This window comes from Lemur catta, chromosome 9 (genome assembly GCF_020740605.2).
Source record: "Lemur catta isolate mLemCat1 chromosome 9, mLemCat1.pri, whole genome shotgun sequence".
Taxonomy (NCBI): domain Eukaryota; kingdom Metazoa; phylum Chordata; class Mammalia; order Primates; family Lemuridae; genus Lemur; species Lemur catta.
Window position 1 is genome coordinate 97,537,770 of NC_059136.1, and position 27,626 is coordinate 97,565,395.

The 27,626-nt window shown below is 39.4% G+C and overlaps 1 protein-coding gene and 1 non-coding gene across 5 annotated transcripts in view; both read left to right on the forward strand.

The window, feature by feature from the left end:
• Positions 1-27,626, forward strand: part of ST18 (ST18 C2H2C-type zinc finger transcription factor) — a 96,285-nt gene that overhangs the window by 59,493 nt on the left and 9,166 nt on the right. For 2 of the 4 annotated variants that reach the window (XM_045560978.1, XM_045560979.1), the window contains 8 exons: positions 2,731-2,976; positions 10,173-10,288; positions 14,309-14,371; positions 15,124-15,192; positions 19,060-19,122; positions 19,226-19,306; positions 20,219-20,440; positions 25,193-25,281. In XM_045560978.1, coding sequence (XP_045416934.1) covers positions 2,731-2,976; positions 10,173-10,288; positions 14,309-14,371; positions 15,124-15,192; positions 19,060-19,122; positions 19,226-19,306; positions 20,219-20,440; positions 25,193-25,281 — 949 coding nt within the window. The remainder of the gene's footprint in view (positions 1-2,730; positions 2,977-10,172; positions 10,289-14,308; positions 14,372-15,123; positions 15,193-19,059; positions 19,123-19,225; positions 19,307-20,218; positions 20,441-25,192; positions 25,282-27,626) is intronic. The other 2 variants (XM_045560980.1, XM_045560981.1) reach the window with 1 other exon arrangement.
• LOC123645289 lies at positions 9,162-9,277 on the forward strand. The gene has a single exon (XR_006737482.1). It is a non-coding gene; the product is annotated as a U5 spliceosomal RNA (small nuclear RNA).

Sequence of the window (27,626 nt, forward strand, 5' to 3'; positions counted from 1 at the left end):
ATAAAGATTACAATGAGTAATTGTTTTAACTTTCAGTTTAATTATAATTTATAGTAAATTTATGAAATTACCTTTCACTAAAAATCTCCTACATACATAAAATAAGCTCCTTGAAGGCAGAAACAATCTATTTTTTAATTTCCTTTTCCCCAAAATATAGTGTCTTGAAAATATAAAGTGCTGTTACTCAATAGTTGGATGAACAAATAAAATGTAGGCAGCATCTGTAACTCAAAAGTGGCTGAAATAGATGGCCGTGGCTGTCGCTCCTAAGTTGGAAAGTACATGAATGGTATTAGACCTATACCTAGTCTCAAAAAAAAAAAAAACTTAAAATTCAAATACTTAAAATAATGATGCAAAATTGCACTTGGAGAAATCAGAATATTAGAAGTCTGGGGGGGGGCACGTCAGTTGTAGCTCTAGCCCCTCCCAGCCCCTCGCCTCCCTTTTGTGCTGCCATTTGGAGTTTTAGGCACAGAGAGAAGTGGTGCCTATTGATGCTGCTCCGAATAACAACTCGCGCTGTAAACGTGTGATCCCCATCTATGGGCAGAAAGGGACCTTCCCTGGTGCCGCATGTGATTGTGGAAGGCATCTGTGTGCTCACTTAAAGCCCATCTGTGCCCCGCTCCCCAGCGAGCCGCCCGGCTCTCCTTGGGCTGCCAGGTGCCCACAGCAGCCGCTGGGGCACAGGGTGTAGGAAAGCGCTTCTTTTAAACATTAGGAGTGGTTTTTTTTTCCCCCAACTAAGCTGTGATTACTTGAGACGTATAATCATAACAACTACAGTCTCTCATTGTTTTAATTTACTGTTTAGAATTTTTGTCTGTAAAAGCTAAAACATGTATTAGTGTTATCTTGGAAGAGTTGATATTTTTCAGAGAGATCGAATCTGCACTATTTATGGGTTTTGCACTATAAAACTCTGCAGCCCAGTCACATGGCTTCTTTTTCCTAAGCCATCTGTCACAGAGGTCTGGAATTTTATGTGAATGTTGGTTGTGCAGTCTTAACCCAAGTTTTTAAATTTTTTTGTAAAAAATGTCAGCAACTACAATATTTAGCATTTTACTTTATGTTGGCCATTAAACTTGATTACTATAGCTCTGTTTCATTGCTATTTACATATTAGCTCTGAAGCCAAAAATTGTTTTGATGCGCTCCTGGCAGAACGCATTGTGAGATCACAGACAGAGAGCATGCCTGTGGCACTGATATGGTTAATATCTTGGATTTTTGTAACTAAGGTTTATTAATGCTGGTATAAAAACGTATTTGATATTATACAGATGGCATAAGATGTTGTGGTTACTAAGTTATTATCCCGGATAAGCTGTACTGCCAAATTCAGGGCTTAAAACTATCACGAGAGATTAAACTATTTACTAAAAAGGGACAGAAAGATACGGCCAAAGCATCTTAGTATAACATATTAGAAGTGTATTTACCTCCCACAAATACAGAAAAGCATATCTATCTCGTAGGCTGAGAGACTGAAAATAGGAACTTTGCAGGTAGAACAAGAGAACAGAGGAGGTGCTTGTGCTGTCCACGCCGGGGGTGGGCAGCAAGCCCTGCCAGGGTGGCCCTCGGCTCAGTAGCACCTGTTTGGGGGGGAGGGGAGGAGAAAGGGAGAGTTAAAATAAATCCCCCGGGAAGTAACCTGTTACCACATGAATTAAGGATCTTGATAACATACTCAAAGACTCTCCAGCCAAAAGAAAAAAGAGTAGAGAAATTGGAGAAATTGTCAACAAGTTAATTGTGAATTGATGGATGATGGTGAAAATATCAGAAAGGTGTTATTTGACCGATTTAGGAAAATGACAGGCATGTTTTTACCCCAGAGAGTTAGTGCCTGGTAGCGCTCACCGCAGAAACCGCCCTGCAGCGCGAATCTCACAGAAACTCCAGAGCATGTGAGCAGTTTATTGGTATTTGCACCCAATACAGAATGAGGTACTGTTCCCTAAAACAAACAAACAAATAAACAAAACTTGGCAAAAGGTATCCCAAGAAGAAATGTTGTGAGGCAGAATGAGTTTTAAGTCTCGTACTAATTATGCAGAAAGCAAACCCCTTTACCGTAGTCTGAAGTTTGCGCTATGGTCGTGTCATAACTGTTACCTAAAGGCCCGAGAGTGAAGTGTGGTTTACACTATGTCCCCCTGGCCACCCCCAGAATTTCATAAAGCTTTTCCATGTTCAGTAACCTAGGGTAAAATGTTGCTTTCATATTAGTTTAATATTCCAATAAAAATTCTATTCCAGCTGGTTATTTTTGCACATTCCTCATGTGAGATTAATATTGTGACTGGGGGGCTGGGACGTTATATATGCCTTTTGATAAACACAAATGTTAATGCTTTAAATGATGAATTGGGAGTGATAATTCTGTAAACTAGAAAAGGAGATTTAAAGCTAAACTTTAAAAATATATATATGTGTATATATAATCGTTTTAGCCAATACATTTAGTATTTGGAGCATCTTATTTACATTAAGCTTACTTTGTTTAAATCCAGAAACATGCAGCTTACTAATGGGGCTGTCCTTAAAAGTCTGCCTAAGAATTGAACATTACCCAGTACAAACCAGAAAGCTAGATTTAAAAGCAGATATACTTACATAAAAGCTTACATTTAAAATTATCCCTTAAAAGCCCCACATGGCTAGGCTATAACTGCAAACTGCTTAAATGTTTTTCTGTTTCCTATTGTATACCAGGGAGCCGAGATAGAAGTGGATGAAAATGGCACATTGGACTTAAGCATGAAAAAAAATCGAATCCTGGACAAGGCCGCACCCCTAACTTCCTCTAACACTTCCATTCCAACTCCTTCCTCTTCCCCATTCAAAACAAGCAGCATTCTGGTCAATGCGGCATTCTATCAGGCTCTTTGTGCTCAAGAGGGCTGGGACACTCCTATCAACTATAGCAAAACTCACGGGAAGACAGAGGAGGAGAAAGAGGTATTGTTCCAATATGTCAATCCATAAATCGAAGACCGAGCATGATTACAGAGTATTACTAGCTTTTCCCTCCTAAATTAGATTTCACATTCCTGTTTAGATAATACATAATTCTGTACCTTGTTTCAGATTTTGGTAAAATGATGATTTGTAATTTCAGATGAAATTCATAAACAAATCCAACTGTTCCTTTCACTTGCCTAAAATAATATGTCATTATAGTTAGTTTTAACCCCACGATGGCTGCAGTTTTGTGCACTGCCCAAAGGATCACATCATCTCTCCCTTCGTACAGCAGCCTGTGAGGGGCAGTGTGTCACTCATTACTGAAATGTCAGCTTATTCATTCTTTCTGAACCAAAAGTCAAAGATGAAATCAAGTCAGGGCAAGTAAGAATCTTCAAATCACACCAGATTCCTTTCCTTGGTTTCTTGAAGAAACTGTGTTAGCACAGCCAAGTATAGAGTCATCATTTGTGGTATTGGATTGTGAGTGGTGGATATCTAAGCTGTCCCAAAGTCAAGGAGACATATTTGTGCACTTGGTTATCTTGGAGGTATTTTCACCCTCAAAAGTCAGATGTTGTGGCTATGCAGGTCCGGCCAGTCTTAATCTCCCCAGTCTGAGCCACCTAAGTGGGCCCTATTAGCCCTAGACTACTTACTGTCATTCAAAAGAACTGATGGCCTGAACCCACCATTGTTGAGACTCTGTATAATTGTAGATGTGACACTAATTATTACACTAAGTGATCCTATTTTGCTGTTTCTCAAGAAAGTTGTTGATGGGCTTCCCAGTTGATATGTTTAAAGAACTGAAATAGCCATTCTCAGCAGAAGTGTGCACCACCTTTTTCAGCTTTTTGAAGTTCAGAGACTTTGGGTGGGGGGATTGAATTTGATTTTTGCACATGGTTTAACATCTCAGAGCATAAGTCAACATGCCCACTAGTGATCATAGGATTGGGTTCTTTCCAATTCCTTCCTTCCTTCCTTCCTTCCTTCCTTCCTTCCTTCCTTCCTTCCTTCCTTCCTTCCTTCCTTCCCTCCTTCCCTCCTTCCCTCCTTCCTTCCTTCCTTCCTTCCTTCCTTCCTTCCTTCCTTCCTTCCTTCCTTCCTTCCTTCCCCCAGCATCTCCAAGTCCAGGCAGTGAGATAGATCCTGAAGATGCAGTGACAATTAGGACATGCTTCCACCACGCATGTGTGCCTCAGCCACACATGTGCTCACAGTCTGGTAGGAGGACTGATCTGTAACCAAACATGCTGATAACAGAGTGGCACAAGCAGGCACACCATGTGGAGAGGAAGGAATGGCTAACTCTGCACAGGGCAGCCAGGGATGGGCCCCTGGAAGACCCCCCAGGACCCAGGGCAGCCTCTGTGTCTGTACCACCCATGCCAGCACACGGAGGATGAGGGGACCCACACACAGCAGCTGTGGATCAGATTCTGCCGTACTGCCTTAGTCATTTTATTCTACTTGGCTTTATAAAATTCACCTTAAGTATCTAGGGATGGCCTTAATTAATCTGTCATAACATTATTTTAGAAGAACCTTTTATTAAAATAATACATGTTTGACTCTAAGTGTGAAACTGACACCTGCAAAGTGTAAGAAGCTCGTTTACCTTAGTGACGACCACGAACTGGCACACTTGCATCTCTTCCCCTCACTGCCATCTCAGGCTTGTGCCAAAGAACAGAAGTTACACCTAACCTACATCTATGTGTGTAATCTAAAACTCTGTCAGCGTTCACAGTACTTGATCATTCAGCACAACTTGTCTGAAACGAAGTAAGGAGCAAGGCAGGAAGTGGGCAGGTTGTTGGGAGGCACAGTCATGATGAGATCAAGAGTGTTGAATCAGTCCCACCACATACGTGTGAGCTTTAGACAAGCGGGACACCCTTCGTTCCACAGGACTGCTTCCTGTCCAGCCAGTCGATGGCCACTCAGATCCTGGCATATCGTATCTACGCCCCGAGGGGGAAACCCGACTCCGGGAACAAGATGTGTGGCTGTGGGTTCAGTAGAAGCCCTTATGTTGCAGGAAGGCCAGTGCTTTATGAAGTATTACTATACGTAACTGCATCGTGCAGGACCAAAATCCCAACATGTTCTAATTTCTGGGAGTATCACAGCACTATGTGCAGAGTGGCACCTGGGCTGTCTGTACTCATCCTTGTGACTCTGTTGTAATGGACCCTGGTCCACGCATTCACCAGAAATCTTTCTGGTCACACTCAGTGACAGACGCAGGACCCAACCCCCGCAGTAGTAACGAAGCACATTTTCCTCAAGTGGGTTCTCACTTTCATCTAGGGTGTCTTATATTGTTTGACATGGATTGTACTTTTGTGACTCTGCATTCTTCATATTCTGAGAGACTCTTCCCATCACCTCCTTGGCTGTAGTTGTTATCTCCCAGGGAGCCAAAAAATGGGGTCTCATAACAAATATTTATCTCTATTTTCCATTCTTGTTTTTTGCATAATTCCACAAAACATCTAGATTCATCTCAGCAGCTTCATAGATTCAACCAGACCATGTTTTTATCTAATGCATGTAGATCTGTGACTGCATTTCATTCCCCAGTAAATTCATGGAAAAATATAGGTTTCTTGACTAGATTTATGCTCTTTTCAGAATGGGCTCCTTACTTCAGGTCTGACATCACAGGCTTTGACTGCTACAGTTTCAACCTAAATATTCTGAATTCTGGAATTTAGAAGCTAAATGAGAATCCAAAGTCACTAAGAGTAACAGAGGACTTTGGAGACGCTCAGTGAGTTCTAAGACTCCAAGTGCTTGCCTTAGGTTTGAGTTGACCAATTGTTTTTTAAGCTAAATGCTTATTGTCACGGCTTTCTGAAGAGGGTGATTCATTGCTTGGGGAAGCTATGGGGACCCACGCGAAAGTGCTTCTGAATCACTATAACGCTGGTGTGGCTTCTTACCCATGTTCCTCGTCCCTCCTCTGTACCAAGGTAATCTACTAACAGAGTATTTTTCATGTCCTGCTCTGAATCTTGAAAAGGAGAAATATGAGCTTGATAGGTATTATTTTAAAGAATTAGATTGTATTGAGAAGCTATCATGGGGATACTACAAACAGTAAGATAAAGACAAGGGAATCTTCATACACAGTGTCTCATTACCCCAGCAACCCTGAAAAACAGGATTATTATCAAAATTTTTGGAGGAGAAAATTGAGGCTCTGGGAGGTAAAGTTGTTGCTGCTGGTCATATGGAAATGAAGTAATAGGCCTGGAATTTTCTAGAAGGAAGAAAAAGAAGTAGGGGAGAAATGGAGAGAAGGGAAAGAAAAAAAATTCACCAAAAAATAGAGACAGCTTAGGGAATAATGAGAAAAATTAAAAAGGAAAGAAAAAAGGAATAATGATGAAACGGTATGCAGCACGGTGTGGCAGAGGCTCCGCCAAAGGCCCTTCCTCAGGTGTCTAAGATGCTGCTTCCGAGGCTGCAGGACCAAAGCTCCTCGGACCCAGGCAGGTCCACATGACTTGCCCCCAAAACCAGTCACAGGACTGGCTCGTTCTCATCACTTTCCAGTGAGTGACAAGAACAGCTCCATGGGCCCAGGCAATGTTTGAAGACTGGAATGTGGCGTATTCCTGTCCCCACCTGCATCCCTCCCTCCGCCACCTCCCTCACGCCCCACCACACAACCAGAAATCGAGTGATTATTTCTCATTCATTGTTATCTAGTTCATATGCACAACAGTTGCTTAATTTTGGTGGTAATTTTCAGAAAATATTGTCTGTCTCTCTCAGTGAAATAGCCTGTCCAGATGCCCCCTAAAAAAAAAATCCTGAATCTGGAAAAAACTCAAAATATCTCGAAAGGAAAGTGTTGAGAAATAACTAGGGCTGTCAGTTTCATTCAACTGTCAGTTCTCCAAAGATTTCAGGGCTTAAAATGTTAAGAGTGCCAGATGCTATTATCTGTTATTCATGTTACCATTATGTCCTGGTCTTTACTGAAATCAACATAAACTTCCATCTGTACATTAAAGGAATTTCATTGCACACATGTACTCTCTAAACACACACATATACAGCACATTTTCTCTTACACATCCACAGGATAGAATTATTTTCAAAATGATACTTTAGATTTAAAAAAAATGATTCTTACAAATGTTATTGATTTATTTTACACTGGGTGCTGTTTAGGAATTCATTCAATATAAAATGCCTCCATAACACAGCTAATCTAAGAATTCTTTTAATGGTAGTCATCTGTATTTTATTTTATTTATTTGTTTTTGAAATAGAGTGTCATTCTGTTGCCCGGGTAGAGTGCAGAGGCGTCATCATAGGTCACTGCAACCTCAAACTCCCAGGCTCAAGGGATCCTCCCACCTTGGCCTCCCCACGTTGTTGAAACCACAAGGGGGGTTCAGTCTAGGTCCAGTTGCTCCTCACACAAAAATCTAATTATTGAGACAATGAGGACTGCCAAGGAAGAAAGGATTTTTTTTAATGACAGATATCTTGCCAGGAGAAGCTGCCTCAAATCTGTCTCTCCACTAAGGGATATTGTGGGCTTTTAAGGGAGGGGCCATGTGCCTTGGGGCAGGTCGCGGTGGGGGCAGGGCAGGTTCTGGGACACGCTGAGTGTTGACATCAGGAAGTCTGCTCTATGGGCGTCAGCATCTCAACTCCTTTGTCTTATAGAAAATTCATCATTTCAGGCCTGGTGTGGTAGCTCAAGCCTATAGTTCCAGTACTTTGGGAGGCTGAGGCAGGAGGATCACTGGAGGCCAAGAGTTCGAGTCCATCACTTCTGGGAAATAACTGAAAGGGTCAAGTTATTAGTTAAAGGAGAGGATTATAGAAATCATATAGAGGCTCATGGAACTGGTTGCACTAAAGTGCTAGGATTATAGGTGTGAACTGCTATACCCAGCGACACTTTACTATAATATACTCTATGCAATTTCCAGGGGTAGAATGTTGAGCAAAGAAAAGGGAAAAACACAATTATTTCATAAAGCAATTATATACATAAGAGTCTATGTTTTAAAAAAAGTTCCAAAATATTTAAAAGGTCACATTCAATAAAATTATACTGTTGAAACATTACCACATATTACTATACCAAATTAAATGCCATATATTCTGCAAGCATTATTTTTGGATGCAATTTAGTAAAATAATGACTTAAACTTTCACAACTGATCATTTCTTTCAAAATTCCCCATTCCTTTGCTTTCCAAAATGTTTTGATTCAGCCCTAAAATAACAGCTGGAAACTTTTATATGTTCATCTATGAAAGTACGTGCCTTCTTAGAGAGACTTTTTATTACCTTTATTATAAAGAAAATAATAAAATGGCTCTTTTTACTTCATGCCATTTTCCTGAAAACTTCAGCATCTAAACAGAAAAACAAAGGCTGTTCCACAGTGAGACATTATTGGATTTAGCATTTGTATCTACTTTCAAAAAGCCAAGATGTTTCTAAATTATAGTGGAAAATACTATCCAGGCAAACTGCAGATAGTACCAAATGGAGTAGATGGTGGAATTATCAGGTTTACAGCCTTAAAATTAGGAATTGTTTCATTTTAGCCATTTACAGTATAAAACTTTAAAAGGATAAACTTCAGTCATCTATTTTGCTGTAGATTCCATGAAGGCAGCACTAAAATCGTACTTCTCTTTGCATCCTAGTGTGCGATTTTTATTAAGCACATATTTTTGTTTATTTTTAAATGGTGTATTTTTATTGACTACTATTTTCAAACATTTATCAGTAAAATAAGTAATATATAAATAATATGAAGAAAGAAATTATGTAAAACCAGATTTTACTAATTTTACCTGGGGATAATGTCACGTGAGGCAGTTTACTAGCATATTTACTGCAGTGTGCTCCTGTGTGAAACAAGCGAGTTGTTATCCAAGTAATTAATGAAGGAAATTACATTTGCCTTGATGCCTGAGATCAGCGTTTGGAACTTTGGTACGGAAAATCCAAGGATTTTTGTCTTTTCCATTGCTTTTAAATGTAGAATCAGAATTATTAAAATTATATTCTGCTATAGCATTTTATATGCATTTAATTTAAATCAGATTTACTTTGGATAATTCAAAATAGTTTGCTCACCTTAGCAAAAATAGATTAGTAATTTTGAGATTTTGAATACAGTTTTCATACTCTGGTTTCTCTTCAGATCAAAAAAATCTTTCACCTTTTATTAAAGATTTCCATGGAGAGGAACAACTCTGAGTTTTTGATCAATTTTTTGAGGCCTTGTTTTGGCAAAGCTAATCATAAAAAAAAAAAGAATACAGTTTTCTATGTTAATAAAGCTGATTTTAATATTAAATCCAGTTAGTATTATATTTACTGCATATAAGCTTAATGATGAAAGTAAGTTAATTATGTGATCGAGAAAAACCATTATTAGTTATCTGTGAAATAATATATCACTTGGTAAATAAATAATTTGAAAGGATTAGTGAGTCTTCCTTATGGGATCAAGATCAGTATTAAACTGAAGAGAAGGTCATGAAAATTAGTAATACCCAACAAGAAATTTCATCTGATGAGTAAAGTATTGTAAGATACCCACTTAGCAAAAGACATAATTTCAGGAAAGCAGGAAATGATGTGAAAACAAAAGCATTTATTCAGAAAAATCGAATTAATTGCCTCCATACTATAGCCTCAGTTATTACATATTTAAAAAAATAATTTAGATCTTAATTATTTGTCTATTAGAATTCTGTTAAATTAAACTTCTGTTTAAAAATTTTTGCAATATTTCTTTTGTTTTACTGCTGTTATGACTGCTGGATATTTAAAGAACTGTTCCTGTGTTCTGTAGGAAGCATTCATTATACAGTAAAACTTGCAACATACAAAAATAATAACTTTATTATATAGGTCAAGAAATGCCTCTGTAATCATTTGCCAAAATGTGAACTTCTCAATGTGTGCCCCATGAAGCAGAGTTCCTCGTTCTCACTCAGGACAAAGGTCCACGACAACGAGGGCTGCCTCTACGTTCCCCAGCGTGGTTATTTCTTACACAGACCCTCTGAGGTACTTCGACTAAGTCTTTAAGCCAAAACTTAGGTCAGGCCCCAAGTCCAGTGCCATTGTCTTTCCAGGGTTCCCTAATGGCTTCTGTGCTTCTGTTTTTTTGTTTGTTTCTTCAGAAAGACCCAGTGAGCTCTCTAGACAATTTAGAGGAAAAGAAGTTTCCTGGAGAGGCCTCTATACCCAGCCCTAAACCCAAGCTCCATGCAAGAGATCTCAAAAAGGAACTGATCACGTAAGTGGTACCCTGGTACCTATGCCCTGTAAAATTCTGGAATGAAGAGATTGAAGTGTTTAATTTGGGATTACAATATCCTGGCTTTAGGGCAAGTTCAACCAGTCAGTAGTTAAATGTTAAACGTATACCTAAATCTATGGCCTGAACAGAGAGTCGTGGAAAAACCACAAAGGACAGTCTTATGCTAAGAGGACTAAAAGTCTGTTGATTAAAAACAAGGTAAAACAATTAGAAATGCCTATGTTTTGACCCCAAATCCTTAAGCTGACATCCATTGACCCCAGAGGGTCTCAGCTTTGCCTTCAGGCGCCACCCTAACCTCGGAGCACTTTATGCTCGTTGCTGTTTGGGTGAGGGAGGTAACTGGTTTCATCCCATTCTTGGAGGGGTTCTGTGACGCGGGAGTTTAAGGACGGGGTACCTGCAGGCAGTAAGCACTAATCATATACTCGCTAATGAGGGAGTGAGGGAAATGCGGGGAGGCTGTTTTCCATATGTAAATGATTAAATATTAATCAAGTATATTCATACACAAATACAACTGAAGCTGCCAGTAAGTGAGTTTCCAGCCCTCCTCTCAGGCTCCGGCGCCTGTACCCTCTCTTCTGTGTCCCCTATCGTAAAATATGTTTCAATTTTTCTGATAAAAAAATGTAAAAACTCCTCCTGACCCAGCTTCCGCCTGGGCTCTGTCTCCCTCTCCTTTTACAGCTGAACTCCTCAAGAAAGTTGTCACTGCTGTGTGACTCCTTTTTCCTGCTGAATCTTTCCCAGACAGTTCTCCAGGGACCGCCCGTGTCCCCCGGTCTGGGCTGGGCTGTGGGTCCTTGCTCCCCTTGCCTGGGCAGCAGAGTGCCCCAGAGCTGCTCTCACCCTCTGCAGTGTGTCCTCTGCACATGGCTTCTAGGACATCGTCTCTCAGGACCTTTCTCCCCCATCACTGTTGCCCTCCTAGACGCACGTGCAGCCTTCTGAGGACTGGGATGCCTCGAAGCTCAGTCCTGGGACCTCTTCTCTCCCTGTCTGCCCTCACTCTCTCTCTCCTGCTGAGGACTCCATGGCTGCCACCCCTGCTGTGACCTCCAGCCCACAGTGGCAATGGAACTCCCCGGCCCCAGGCCCCTGCCCCTCCCTGTCCATCAGCCACCCCACCTCCAGCTCCTCTGCAGGGCCTGTCCTCCTGGCCCTCAACTCTTCTCCCAAAGCTCACTTACCGGAGAGGCCTTGGGGCTACCACTGGTCCCCGTCCAGGCCTGCTCTTTTCCTCCTCACCTCCACTCTCTGTCGTCTGCCTGAAGACCCAGCCCCAGGGGGGCGGCTGGGCTCTTTGTTCGTGTCTCTTCTCAAAGGTGTCCACACCACTGGTGCATAATATTTACGGTGCTGCCTCTTATTTCCCCACCTACAGGGACAGTGATTTGGGAACAGGGGACACATCTCAAATGCTGGTGCCAAGGGCAGGGCCTTGCACATAGTAGAGGTTCAATAAAAATTGTTTCACATCTACCATCAGTTTGCTCTAGGGACATGTGAGGGGCTTTAAAATAAGCTTAGCCTTTGCCTTCTTCAAGGATTTCGTAGGCTAACATTACTGGCTCAAACAGTGTGCTCCCCTACAAGTGTCGTATTCACCTGGGGCTTGGTGGTTGATGGGTCCAAATGTTCTGAAACTGAAATTTCACCAAACACTGTTTCTTTCCAAGAGGCCACTGAGGTTTTCCATACACGTACTCCCACATGGAAGGGCTCTTCCAGGCTCGTCATCTTTTTACAGATTGCCTTTCCACATGCTATTTTTGATATTTTCAAAAATGGCAAAGTTTTATCCTTTGAAGGTAGAATGTTAGAAGTTGCTGAAAGCCATCCCAAACTGAATGTAGTATAAAAGATTCATAGTTAACATGCAATGCCATTTTGGGTCAGAAAAATAATGAATTCCTAGGAAATTACTCTCTCAGAGACCTCATTGTTCACCCATTTTACAGACAGGGTAAGTGCTTTAATGAATATCACTTATGTGTGGATGTGTCAGTATATTTGTTTTGTAAAAGTCTCACTACTTTAGTGTCGCCCTGTCCTTATTATGTTTTGCTTTATGTTTCTAACAGATAATTGTACTTTAATTGGTTACCAAAACCATTGTTCAAAATAGAATTTTTTTTATGTCACTGATTGCCCTAGAATTTGCTTAGGGTTTGAGGGCCACTTACTGAGAGAACTAGCTAGTTTTCTTCCTCTAATTGTGGTATTTTCATCTGCAAAACCTTCCCAGAATATATCACCCAACTGATTTTGGCACGTCATTATGTAAGATTTTTCACTGTACCCTGGTAATTAAATCTTGCTATCAAAATTCTAAACAGAAATTTTTCCACTACAATGTTGCCTCCAATTCTTTCTTTATTTGTTGTTTCTTTTTATATCAACAAACTTTAAAAAGTTATCAGCTAATTAAATGCATATTTTATCATTATGTTTCACAGGTAATTTATTGCTGACATTTAAAAATCCTTGGCACTTCTTTTGCCTCTCCTGGTAATATTAATGGGAGTAATTTAAAAATAGAAATGAAATAAAGTAAACGCAATGCTGTTTTGGAACACGAGGTGGCGACGTATTTCTAGAGTGGGACTTCCCAGGCAGTTGAAACACCTCTCTCGCCCTCTGAATATTTCAGTTGTATCATGTTTAGAAAAGACTTTTCTGCATTTAGGGGGTGAATGGCACTTGAGAGATAACTCAGCCCAAATTTTAATCGTTGTTAATTTTTTCTTTACTTTTTTTACATATATTATAGCTTCTGGAGTTTCTTTCTGATATCCATCCAAGAAAAAGGATGGGAGAAGAGTTAAATCACTCAGCTTGGATCAAGTCTTGAAAATTAAACATACCTTTGAGAGATGGAAATGTTCTAACTCTTACAGTTTCTTTACATTACCTGAAAATGATTGCAAAATGGCTCACAGGAGAAAGAAGTACTTAGAAAGTGACAATTCACAAAATATTGGAATGTTGTTAATCTACCCCAAATTGTCCCTTCAGAAGGGTAAACTCTGTGTTCTATATATGTCTAAATAAGCTTTTACTTTAGGCAGGATGTCAAAGAAAATCAGATGTGTGAATGACACCACCACACATAGAGCTGAGTGGGCTGGGGTCAGCCTGCTAACTCCAAATGAGTGACTTTCAAAAAAAATCAGAGGAAATTAAATGACTAAGAAACCAAAGACTGTATTCATTATGGAAGGAAAACTGCCACATAAGATGTACCTTGCCAGAACATGACCAGGTTCTGGGTTTAAATGAAAGTCAGGGACACAGATCTTGGTAGAGCCAGCATCTTGGCCATGCCCTGAGAGCATATTCTTAGGCTAACGGTGAATTAGCAATTGTCTTTGTTGGGGTCAAGCTTTGGATGAAATTGCTCAGGAGCTTTACTAACTACACGTCTCGCCTACTTTTTACTGTCAGCAACTTTCCTACCTAAATTATCAGTCTACATTTCAGTCAAAGGTTTCCAGTGTTTTCCAAAGTGTTTTTGAAGTTACTAGGTTGCCTTGTTCATAAAAACTCACAAAAATTCCTTTCTGGAATCTGTCACGTAATTGGTGCCGGTATTCCTAAGATCTGCTATCATAATAAAGCATGGGTTTATAATATTTATTTCTGATAACGCATATACTTTCAAAGGAATAACACACCCCAGATTGCTGACTCATAACATCACTAGGACATAACCTTTTAGTATCACTTTGCTACCTCTTTTGAATCAGAGAATTGGATGTGATGTTGGAACAGAAAACTAAGGAAGTAATGCATCATGCTATGATTTTTAGTTTTCTTTTAGGTAGTCTACGGGTTCTTACAGAACGTAAATCTTCAGCACACTAGCTTCTGCACGTCCTGCGCTGTGTTAACTTGCCCTGCACAGAGAAGCTACCTCACAGGCTATCAGGCACAGCAAATGAATCCATGAAATGTACTTGACTCTAATGATATATCTTTTCATTGGCTCAGGTGCCCAACACCAGGATGTGACGGAAGTGGCCACGTAACAGGAAACTATGCATCTCATCGCAGGTAGCTAATGACTTCGTGTGCAGTCAGATTTTCATCGTGGTCTATTTTAAATATTATTCTTACCCATTCAAGCAAGATAATATCTAGGCCAGGAAATGGAGAGTAAGAAGTTGGATTTTTCGATTATTTTGTGGAAATAAAATTACATGGTATAGAAAACGTGATTCTTGGTCAGAACGGTTTTCAGATCCTGGAGTCCAGGTTACAAACCATAGGGCTCCTGTCGCGCTTTGGGTCTGTCGGGTTTCGAACTCATGCGGGACAAAGCAAAGACAACAGAGTGGCTGGAAGCAGCGCTTTACCCTGGGGGCATGGGGGGGGTACACCCTCAATCCTGGGCAGATAATAAATCAAGGAATTAGAGATTAAATAGTGCAAAAGGCTGTGTTTAATCTTTCCATTTATGCTCTTCCCTGATACAATTTGCTTTCCATTTGGAAAAGCATCATCACCTGGTGATGGAACAAGAATGGACTCTGTTATCAGTAATCACTGGATCACTGAACCCCAGCCTTGGGGAGCCTGTTGGGCTAAAGCCCTTCATTGGATAAAGAGCAAATCTGAGACTAGGAGAAATAATTGCGGTGCCCGCAAGCCCAGGCTGGTTAGAGTAGCAAAGCTAGATTCAAAGCCAGTTATAATTTTCCCGGTCCCCAGTAATTTAACATATGTTCACAGCTCAGGATGCCGTTTGAGTCAGATTTGTATATGTAGTGTTGTATTTTGTTCTGTTTTTTTCTCATCCCTCTCAGTGTTTCTGGATGTCCATTAGCAGATAAGACTCTGAAGTCCCTCATGGCTGCGAACTCCCAGGAGCTTAAGTAAGTGTCGGGCAGCGAGACCTCCTTGCCCATTGTCCCCCATGGTAGGACCCTCCTCATCCAGTGTCAGTGTGACCAACAAGTAATACAGCGTGCCCAGCTGAATTATAACAAAGTTACTCTTTCACCAAAAAGTTGGAATGACTAAGACCAAATCACTGGGATTAAATTTATTGCTCACTTCAGGGACTTTATAATAATTTTTAAAGGAATGATGTAATCATTAAACACAATAACTTTTTTGGTTAATTTCAGGATTTATGTACTAAATCAGACCTAGGAACATGTAGCAAAGCATTTCCATCACCTAATTTTAAGAAAATTGCTTCATATTTTACCTTTTGGGTAGTTTAACTCACACAACTGCCTTTCATTATTGAATGCTAAACACAAATTTGGCTCATTTCCACCAAGTCTACTAGATCTAAAAGTCACATGTGTATTAACTTTTACTCAGTGATTTTATTTTTCCTACTCTTTTCTTCTTTTTCACTTTTTTAATTTTTTTTAAATTTCAGAATATTATAGGGTTACAAATATTTTGGTTACATGGATTGCTTTTGTACTGCTTGAGTCAAAGGTACAAGTGTGTCCATCACCCAGATAGTGTACATTGTACCTGTTAGGTATGATTTCAGCCATCCCCTCCTCCCCCCACCACCTGTATAATTTCTGTTGAGTTTTACTTCCATATGTGCACATGAGTGCTGATCAGTTGGTTCCAATTTAATAGCGAGCACATGTGGTGTTAGTTTTTCCATTCTTGTGGTACTTCACTTAGGAGGATGATCTCCGGTTCCATCCAGATTATTGTAAAAGGTATTAATTTATTTTTTATGGCTGAGTAGTACTCCATGGTGTACATACACCACATTTTATTAATCCATTCATCAACTGATGGGCACTTGGGTTGATTCCACATCTTTGCAATTGTGAATTGTGCTGCAACAAACATTCTAGTGCAAGTGTCATTTTGATAAAATGACTTTTTTTCCTTTGGGTAAATACCTAGTTGTGGGATCACTGAATCAAATGGTAGGTCTACTTTTAGCTCTTTGAAGAATCTCCATACTGTTTTCCATAGAGATTGCATTAGTTTGCAGCCCCACTAACAGTGTATAAGTGTTCCTTTCTCTCCACATCCACATCAGCATCTATTGTTTTGGGACTTTTTGATAAAACCCATTCTCACTGGGGTTAGGTGATATATCATTGTGTGGTTTTCATTTGCATTTCTGTGATGATTACTGCTATTCAGCATTTTTCATATGTTTATTGGCCATTAGTCTATCTTCTTTTGAAAAGCTTTTGTTCATGTCTTTTTCCCACTTTTTAATGCAGTGGTTTGATTTTTTTCTTGCTGACTTGTTTGAGTTCTTTGGAAATTCTGGTTGTTAGCCTTTTATTGGATGTATAGCATGAAATATTTTCTCCCATTCTGTAGGTTGCCTATTTGCTATGTCGACTGTATCCTTGGCTGTGCAGAAGCTTTTTAATGTAATTTTCTTGTCTTCTTTTAATACAAATTTCTCATTTATTTTCACATCTTGTTATATTACATATAGAATAATAAAAAATTATAACCTATCTTTTACTTTTTAAAAATATTATAGGGCATAAATTTTAAAAGGTAAAGAAATAGCATTAAACAACACTAATTAGGCCGGGCGCGGTGGCTCACGCCTGTAATCCTAGCCCTCTGGGAGGCCGAGGCGGGTGGATCGCTCGAGATCAGGAGTTCGAGACCAGCCTGAGCAAGAGTGAGACCCCGTCTCTACTAAAAATAGAAATAAATTATCTGGACAACTAAAAATATATATAGAAAAAATTAGCCGGGCATGGTGGCACATGCCTGTAGTCCCAGCTACTCGGGAGGCTGAGGCAGTAGGATCGCTTGAGCCCAGGAGTTTGAGGTTGCTGTGAGCTAGGCTGATGCCACGGCACTCACTCTAGCCAGGGCAACAAAGTGAGGCTCTGTCTCAAAAAAAAAAAAAAAAAAACACTAATTAAATTTATTTACAAATAATGTTTTAGGAAAAAGTGAGTGTTATTACTTCTATTGGAAAAACAATATTTGCATAAATAGTAGAATCAGCTTTTGGTGTCTAAAACACATGTAACATTTCAAATACTTATGTTTTATTAATTTTTTTAGTATTCCTTTCTTCTAAGTTGTTTAGAAATTTTTATCAAAAAATTGTAAAAAATAATTTTATGAAAGACAATGTGATAATGAACAGATATAAAAATTTGGAGTTTTATACCAGAAATAGTAAAAGGAACTATGAAATATATAACTTTTCTCATTTTTAAAGTGTAAAGTAAAATTAGTGTGTCAATATAGAGTCTAGAAATCATTTTATTGACTGCAATTTTTCTGAACTAAAATATGAGAGTGTTAAGTAGAGACTAATAGTTAACAGATTGAAAAGTGAGATGTGCCAGAATATTTTACTCAATTGCTCTAAATTTCCACATTGCCACATCTTAATTATAGCTATCAGTTCTCTTAAGTATTATCTTTAAACTTTACGTCTAGAAAAATGTTGATAATATGTCAATTGAGAGATCCTATAGCAATATTCAATATTTATATGTTTTATGCAGCCATTTATTAACAAGAAGTAGTGTCTTTGGGTTTCTCATACAAGAAAAAAAAGAGACATTTCATTGACCGCTTGTCTAGATAGTCAAGGACAAGGCCCAAAGAAGGCTATTTGGTACAGGTGTCTCCATGGTTGCAATATGCTATTTAGCTGCTATTTTACCAAAAAAAAAAAATATTAATAGAAAAAGATTAACCTGCAAGCCTTTCTTATAATAGAGAATACATATCATGTCTTAAATGGTTAATTAAAGACTCAATGCAAGTTTCTCTGGTTAGCCAGAAGATATGTGTGCTGATTTTATATTTCATCTGGGAGAAAAATAAGCATTTACTGCTTATTTTCTGCCTCAGGACTAGATATAAAAAGCATTCTGCGAAAGTTCAGTAGGCTGGGATTTGAGAAAAGGGATGATGTGCACATTTTCCTTCGGATTATTGTTTGGGGAGACATGTGAACCATGATGGGCACATGTGAAATAATAAGTGAGGATGACGTCTACGAGAACCTTCAGGAAAGCAGTGTCTCGATGGCCTCTGTGCTTTCTTTCGTACTTGGAATTTTTTAAAAAGGCAACATAAAGGTGAAAATTTATGTAAATTTTTGTATGTACGTGTACATTGAAAGCCATTTGTAATCAGCATTCCAAATAGAAGTTGAATTCCCCTTGCTCTCTCACCCTTCTCATTCCAAATTTAATGGCCAATTATCGGTAAGTTATTGGAGGATTTTTCCCTGTTTAGCTTGGGCCAGGAGGCAGGACAGATGAGGTGCGAATTATGTAGATTCTGTGGTGATCACATTAATGCTCCACATCTCCGGAGATCACATGTAAAAATGTTTATCTGAAATTAATGGATCATCATGGTTCTATAGCCTATTGAAGAAAATAAATAATTCATAAAAAAATTGGAAAACTTTTCTCTTTACATGAAAGATAAGAACTTTGCAGTTCTTAGACACTTGCAGTTCTAGGTGGAAGTACCTTGGGGACTGACTTTCAAGTTCCTTCCAATTGAAGGTTTAAAAACAGAAAAACATAAGTACAGTAAATAACAACTACTACTTAATTTATCAAGAATAGCTCAGTAATTATATATCTTAAAATTTTTGAATGGATTATTAACCAAAAAAGATAATTATATATTTTTTGAAATGTCCCACAAAAAAGCAACTCATTCTTTTTAGTTCTATTTGAATGTGTCCCCTCCGTCCACAACAGCCTCTCGCCTGGGCCCATCCTCTCTTCCTCTTTTCCCAGGTGTCCGACCCCCGGCTGCGATGGCTCAGGGCATGTGACTGGAAACTACGCTTCCCACAGAAGGTAGGACTGTTCCCATGCCCGGGACACGGAGATCAGTGTGTCAGCAGGAATAGTCAGAGAGATCACACGATTTCGTTTTGTTCTTTGTTGGGTGCACATTTAGCTTGTCCGGCTGCCCTCGTGCAAGGAAAGGTGGTGTCAAAGTGACCCCTACCAAGGAAGAAAAAGAAGACCCTGAACTTAAGTAAGTGCAGTGGTTGTGGCATCAGGGTTAGCTGCATCTTGCTGGTTGAATGGGAGGGGTCTCGGCTGGCACGCCGTGAGCATGGCTTGAGTTTCAGGGAAGGTGTGTACCCCATTGAACCCAAAGATTCTTGACGCAAGAGTCAGACTGTTTGGAGGTTCTAGAAAATTTTCCTAGTCATAGCTAGGTTTCCGCAGTTCTTTGATAATGCAAAAGAAAAAGGGGAAGATTGATAATTTTTTCAGCTGTTTTAAAGGAAAGTAGCATTGTGGAAGTGCTATAGAATGACAAATACGGTGGCATTTTCCCCTGAAACTTTCATTTTGGTTAAAGTGAAATCGTATCTAAATTGAATTCCCTCCTCTAAGAAATGTGTTGTCAAGTCTTGGGTGATATATGAAGATATGGATGTAGAAATTTAAACTGTTTTCTCTACAACATTTCTAAATACAATATCTAAACAATTGGCAACCAAAATTCCCGTTCTGTGAGTGATGTGCGATGTAATGTTGGTCAAGGCAGTTCACATTTCATGCTCTTGGGCTTCGTTCGGAAGCAACACAACAGTGCCTATGCGGCTGGCTCTAGAGCTAAAAAGTGTGGGCATGAGCGTGGCTTCACTTCCTGTAAAATGGGTGGCAAGTCACCAAAGCTCTATCAGCCTTGTTTTTCCCCACTTACACAATGGGGTAATAATACTCTCCACGCTAGACACTGCCGTGAAAATTAAGTGAGATGATGCACAAAAGTTGCTCCGGTCAGAGCCCGCAGGCCCTTGTCCACCTGCCACAATGCTGTCCTGCTAGCAGCTGCGGCATCTTTTAAAACTACGATATCGTAGCTCGTCTTCTGATGGTCTGGAACTGCCACTGCCTTCTTCCCCCCAGTAATGTGTCTGCTGTGTCTCTCTAGATGTCCTGTGATAGGATGTGACGGCCAAGGTCACATATCAGGTAAATACACATCACACCGCACAGCTTCTGGCTGTCCCCTGGCTGCCAAGCGACAGAAGGAGAATCCTCTCAACGGGGCCTCTCTCTCCTGGAAGCTGAACAAACAAGAACTACCACATTGTCCCTTGCCAGGCTGCAATGGGCTGGGCCATGTAAATAATGTTTTTGTCACCCACAGAAGGTAACATGAGTTTTCTGTCTTTTCCTGGTGGTGGTGTCGTGGCACTGGATTGCTCGGGGGCGGGGCCCTTCTAATGGTCATCAATTACAGCCCTTTCGACATCACAACATTGAGTCTTGCTGAAGGGACATCTGACTAGTCTGAAGAATGAAAACTGTTATTTTCTCTATTTCTGAAAATTCGCCACCGAGTTTTCAAGTGCTCTAGAAACTGCATTTGGTTTTTGTATCCTAGGATATTGCTTATGCTGCTCTTTTGCAATGGTTCAGTGTTTTAATGGTTCACTTCAGTTCCAAGTGGTGATATCTACTTCATTATGTTATATAATTGTAAACTTTCACTTTACATATTTATATAATTCTCTCCCTCTTATGCACTGGTTCAATTTCAGGCCAAAATTGTAGTTATTTTGCCACTGGGAAGAAGTGACTCACCCACAGCGGCCACCAAGAAGATGACACAGTAACTGCTAGGCAGACGACAGGATGAAGGGGGATTTGGAAACCCTTCCGTAGTTCACAGGGACTTAATTCCTTTATCAGCCAGTGTCATGTATTTCAACTGGGCCCTTTGTTGGGCAACAGGGATCTTAGTCCAGCTTTTTGGTTCACATTCTACCTAAAGAAAAAGACTGAAAGATTCACTATTTCCCGATCAGTGGGTCCCCTTGTATTCTCTGGGGCCACTGAGCATGATGCTGATCTAAAGCCCAGTGAAGCTTTAGGAAGCCCCTGATGCTTTGTTTACCAACAGTATAGACACTGAGCAAAGCTGGGGCATTTGGACATTTTGCTCAGTTCTAAAGATATATGTTGATGGTGTCAGAAAATGAAGCCTTCCAGGAATTGCCTATTTAAAGGTATATGCGGTAAAATTTAAAAAACTTGAATTTTTTGAGCGGTTTATTTTTTGATGGTTTTCAAGTGCAGGCCCCTGTCCACGATGGCACATGTTGTTTTATTCCGAGTTCGAATCATTATTTCATATCCAGGACAAGCAGGCACAAATCAAGCATGCCTAAAGGCACAGTTACTGCACAGTAGCCCGACTTTCTTGTAATGACCTCAGTAATATCCATGTTGACACTGCTAATGAAATATTAATGTGGTACTACAGTGAGCACTGAAGGAACTGTTAGCAATAATGGAATTATCTTTAAAAATTACAAAGAAGTTTTAAATGACGATGCCAAGGCTTGGTGAGGGTGTGGAGCATCAGGGACTCTCATGCTGTAGGTGGGAGAGTCACTGGTGGGGCCTCTTTTGGATGCAAATTGCCTTTAAATAGTCAAATTGAAAATGAACAAATGAATGTGCCCAACCCGCAGCCACGAGCTGCCTGCCGGGCTTACACCCCAGAGGCTCTCTTGCCTATGGGAACCCGGAGACCTGCCTGAGCAGCGTTGCTGTACAAACTCCAGACCGGGAACAGCCATGAGCCCAGCAACAGCCAAGCGGGGGAACAGGCAGCGGTGCCAGCACACGAGGCGACCACAGCAGCGGTGAAAATGAAGGCCCAGCCTTCACACAGGGGAGCTTTAGAACACGATGCTGAGCACGAAAATTGCTAAGACTATTTGCAGTATGATCCTGTTCAAGGAAAGTTAAAAACATGGGCAAAATGACATTTTAAAAAGCTAGGTAACAATTAGCCTACAGTTTGAGTTGAGGGTTAATCTCTCTGGGACAGAGAAGCCAATTGTTGAGGGACCTATGGGTGCTTCAAAGGTTCTAGAAAGGCATGTTCTGTGTTTTAAGGTACATGATATTCAATTTAACCATACTCTTTAAACTGCAAATATACATAATAGGCATCTGTTTACATATTATGTATTGTGTATTTCATAAGAAAAAGAAAATTACAAGTTCAAAAATACAAGCTGCAATATTAATGCCAAGATACTATTTTCTAAGAGAAGGAAAGTAATGAAGAGTTTAGATGAAGGATTAATTTGGATTTCAGTCCTCTTCACTTGAAATTTCTCTGGCTACTTAAAAGCTTTAAGAGATAGATTTAATTTGGGGTATTCTCTTTAAAGTGGTATGCTTTTTCTTTACTATATGTAGAATTTAATGAAATAATATCAAAAAATGCCTGGCGTATGCCTGGCACATAGTAGGTGTTAAATACGGGTGATTTCCTTTCCCTTTTACGAAAATGTTATTTAGTCTATGTGTATAGACTCAATAGCCTTTTAAACATTATGTATTTTGAATCTAAAATCCCTGAGGTTGTTCAATACTCTCTTGAATCACTTGTTCCCTAATAATAGCTAACGTACATCCAGGGTTCTCTCCCACAGTGAGTGCTGCTGTAAGTAACTTACGTGGTTTATTCCTTTAAACTTTTACAAAGCTCTATGAGCTACATAGGTGTTATTAATACAATTATCCCCAGTTGACAGAAGAGGAAACAAGCACAGGAAAGCTACTGAGTTGCCAGAGCCTGTACTATCCTGCGTCCCCTCTGGTCTAATGGGTCCTTGGCAAGTGCCTGGCACCCTGCTGTCACAGGTGCTAATGCATGCAAGTTTTCCTAGCCAAAATGGGATAATTACAAAGCTCACTTTATAGCATGGTTAAGAACAATTTGACCCATACATTATATCAGTATTATATTTATATAATAATTACTTTCCAACCTTGCTTTAAATCTTTATATGACAAAATCTCGGCTTTGAAAAAAATAGCAATCTGAGAAGATAGATGATATATTAAAGCACGTACATACACACACACACACACACACACGCACACGCACACATTATTATGGATATTTGTAGCTTTAAAACCGGAAGTCCTGTTGACTAATAGAACACATTTAGTGCTATGCCTTATCTTTGCAATTTTGTTGAAGTTTGTCAATATATTGTAAGCAATGTTGTTCACTACATAAATTGTATCACCTGCCATTTTGCTTTAAGAAGGCAGATGAAAATATAATTTCAAATTGCCTTCATAGAGTTGCAGTTTTGGTCAAAACCATGTAAGGCACATTTTTTTCTGCTTTTCCAATATGGAGCCTCAAAAGGAAAAAGGAATTTTAAAATATTTTTCCTGCCCAATTTTTTATATTTAAGATTTGTTTTACATCCTGGAAGATATAAAATGTCTACACTAGAAGATATAAAAGATCAAGTGGCATTTTTGGAGCCAAAGCCTTGCTTTCATAATTTCACTGTGTTCTTTGGTTCTAAGTCATGTAATTATGGACGAATGCCTCATTAACTTTTTCACAACTCTGTGTCACTCTGAAAATTTTCTGCCATGTTGTCTGAACAAAGTAAATCCTTTAGGGGTGAGAGTCAGAGAAGTTCTAATGAGGTATTAATATCAATTATGTTACAAATACACTTACTACAGGTCACGTTTAAATATCCAATTTCCTGACTAAATATTCATCATTTTTTCAGAATACAATATATGACATAAAACAAAACAGATTTGTGCAAACTGTCCATTAATAAGAAGATTATGAAGCTTCTATAGGCTCCAATTCACAGTGAGAAGCTTCTGGAAATAGAAGATTTGGGTTCTAAGTTGAGTTTGTGCCATTCATTATTTTCTTTTCCTATATGAAATAATTTATAGCTTCCCAAATTTAGGTAATCTACATAACCTTCTCTCCATATACATAATATCACATATTTATTATTTTTATATTTCATAGACTTGTAATGTAGAATAATTTGGTATTCTTTAAAAGATACAATAATTTAACAAACATTTATTAAAGGCTTTGCTTGAGGAATATTTTCTTTCATTTTGCCAAGTGCCCCCAACTTCAGGTTGACATGATTGTTTTATAGGTGAATTGTAACTAAATTTGTGTGTGAAAAAAACATAAGTGGCCGACTGTGATAATTTTTATTTTGATCTAAAAATTGTTTCTACAAAAATACACAAAAATTGCAAAAGAATTAATGACTGCTTAGAACAACAAAATTATCTGATCATAAACAATGGAAAACAAGTTTTATTCAATGTTGTCATTTGCATACTGCTGCAATTTAAATAAAACAGATGACATTAAAGGAAAGAAACCCTGCTGAAGAGAGCCGCTACTAACTGGAAGGGCTGTGGACAACACTGCAGAGTGACAGGCTGCCGTGGCAGCAGGGGCGTCTGAGTCCACTTGTGGTGGCTCCTTTTATTCTCCTTTCAGGGTAGATTTTTTAAATGAAAAATAATTGTTTTAAAAGTTAAAGAAAAAGTTAAAAACTTTCCCAGAACCAAACTGAATTTGCCGTGGAAGCATGCAGTGGGCTGTTATTCTTGGTTTGTATTAATTTGCGTCATTCTGTAAAGATCAGACTACATTTGGCATAAAAACAGAAAGAACTAGATTCTGTTTTCCTATGCATGGAATTTTGAGTAATTGGGAACAATTCTTATTCATAATATAAATGTACAATTTTATGTTGACAGAAAATAAAGTAACCACTACTAAGCAAATTCATGAATGCAGAAGAATAGCATTTTTACAAAACGAATTAAATCATGATTGTGTATCAGCAGTAACTATTTGTCCTTTGATTTAAGGAATAAAACCACAAAACATTTAATATCATTTGAGGGCCTTTTGCCTGTGCTTTAATAGACATTTATTTGCTACTTTCTACAAAAAGCCTATGGGTTATAATGTAATTAGTAGAAAGGCAAAAACACAAATAGTAGTCAATGAATGAAATGTTTTAATTTTTATAAGAAATAATATACGTTTCACCCATCAGTGTAATTTCTGTTTTCAAAGCTTGTCTGGATGTCCTCTCAATGCACAAGCTATCAAGAAGGGGAAGGTCTCCGAGGAACTAATGACCATCAAGCTGAAAGCGACAGGAGGTAAGAGCGCGGGCCGCAGCCACTGTCCCCATGGGGTCTGCATGGCAGCTCCCCAGAGGGCTGTGCGTGTCAGAGTGTGCTCTACATGGGAAGTGTAATTTTCTGTGCGAGAAAGGTTTCTTCAGATCTGAACTAAAATTATACCTTTGGAAAATAAACCAAACAATTTCTTGGTTCCTTCCTTATTCTTCAGTAAAGATCTCCAACACAAAAAGTCTGGTGGTTACAATGGATTAAGATACACGGGCAGAAGCTGTGTCTCTGTCTGTGTGTCACGTGTGTGTGTGTAAGTGCCCTATGACACCTGCATTTGAATCCTTTAATCTTGTTCTGTGCTCAGAATGGTATTTCCATGGTGATTGAGATCCCAGATGATTGAATTCAGCGTGCATACCTACACCTGTATCCACATTTCCCTGCATATTTCCTGAGTGTCAGTCCCTTCTCAGAGGTAAAATATACAGTTTCTGGGTTCCATATTTGGATCCTCCAAGTTTCTTTTGATTCTTGAGTGTTTTTTCTTGAGATTTGTAATCTACATTACCTGGGGCCTGTGATGTTTCCCATCAACGATCTTTCTAAAGCCTCTGAGAAACAGTGACAGAGTAATTATTTTGCTTTGGAGACTTTATTTGATTGTGTCTTTGGCACATGACTAGAACTGAGCTGGGGACTTTCAGCTTGGTTACTTTCTGTCTCTGAAAGCATTGTTCAGACTGTTTAGTTCGTGTGTGATTTTTGTAAAAGAAGATGGTCACCATCAAGGGAAGGAAAGCACTCTTGAGCTTCCTACGGTGTCTCTTCCAAGGGTTTCACCTGCTTTATTTAAAGCAGTTCCTTGGGAGGCTGCTCCCCCACCCCACTCCCCACCATAGGGGGTGCTTTCTTTCCAATATTCAGATGCGCAGTAAAAGGGCTCCCCCCAGATGCTTTGACTCTCCTTGGAAATACGCCCCACTCCTAAATGCCTCTCTCCTAGTACATTTGCAGTAAGATTGGGACAGTTTAGTGTCCATTTATTTATACATCACCCTATTTAAGCAGTATTTGAAAGGTGGGGAGAGCAAAGTTACACAAAATAAAAGAAAGCTACTTAAAAATTAACTTTAAAAATGAGACAAAGGAAAATCAAAGATAGGGAAGCAAGAGGGAACAAGCGCGGGAGATGAAAATGAATGTGCAAAGTGAGCTGTGTCACGCAGGGTAAATAAGGATTGCAAATCTGGCTCTGCTTTTTAGAAGCCAAAGCAAAAAGGGGATATAATCAGCATGGGAATCACACTGTCGTAAGTAAATTCAGAGCAAAACTCTTTCTTGAACCAAGTACCTGGAGAAAACATTTCACAGGAGTCCTCATTACAAGAATACCAGTAACATCTATACTCCAAATGTAATAGAAATCACAGGGCTGCTCCTAAAAAACAGTGAGCCTGCGGCATTACATCAAATTACGATGGAGCTTTCAGGGGGCCAGCACCGAGGGCCAGGCACACGCCTTGCTGTGAAGAGACCTTCACAGTAACTGGGAGCAGCTGGACTGATCTCGCATCCCTGAAAGGGTCCTTATAAATCTAGCATCTTCAGCTGATCTTTCAAAGGATGTGGAGCAGCATAGAGATGGGTTGGATGCATTAGATGCCAGGTGCAGTCATTTTAGGTGGCCAGGTAACTGGAAAACTACATGTTTTACAATCCAAGATGGTAGGGACTGATGCTCTATGAAGCTTAAGAACCTATGATGACTTTGCATGAGGAAAAACCCTACCTGAGTTCAGGTTGGTGGTCCATTAGGGTCAAAGAGGACCTAGCGTGATTTGGTGTCTAACAATACTCCTTCCCATGGTCCCCTGCCTTTAAGCACAGCCATACTCATTGTTCCGCAAATGATCTTTAAAGCAGGTGTACCCCAACACTTCCTCAACTATAAAAAAATTTTAAAAAATCAAATAGCAATAAAATATAAATATAAAGTGCATACAACTTTAACCTTAGCATACTATATTAATTTAAACTAAGTACAAATCATTTATGCAATTAATTGAATTAGGTAATGTTTTAGGGGAATGTTATTTACAAACCAGTTCAAACACGGAAGGCTTCTACCAAAACATGTTTACTTTAATTCTAGAATTGATCCTCACTCCTCCATCCTTGCCACAGCTAAGTAGCCACACTAATGTTTTAAAGACCTTTATGAGTCCTGATAATAGAAATAGTTCATCTGTAAGAGAAAGCCTGCTAGTCCTTCTGTGCTTTGTGGGGACAAATAAAAGCCATGATAGTTGATCTATATAGATATCCTAATATCCATAGTAGGTCCTTCTAGCTCTTTCTATGTGGGAAAA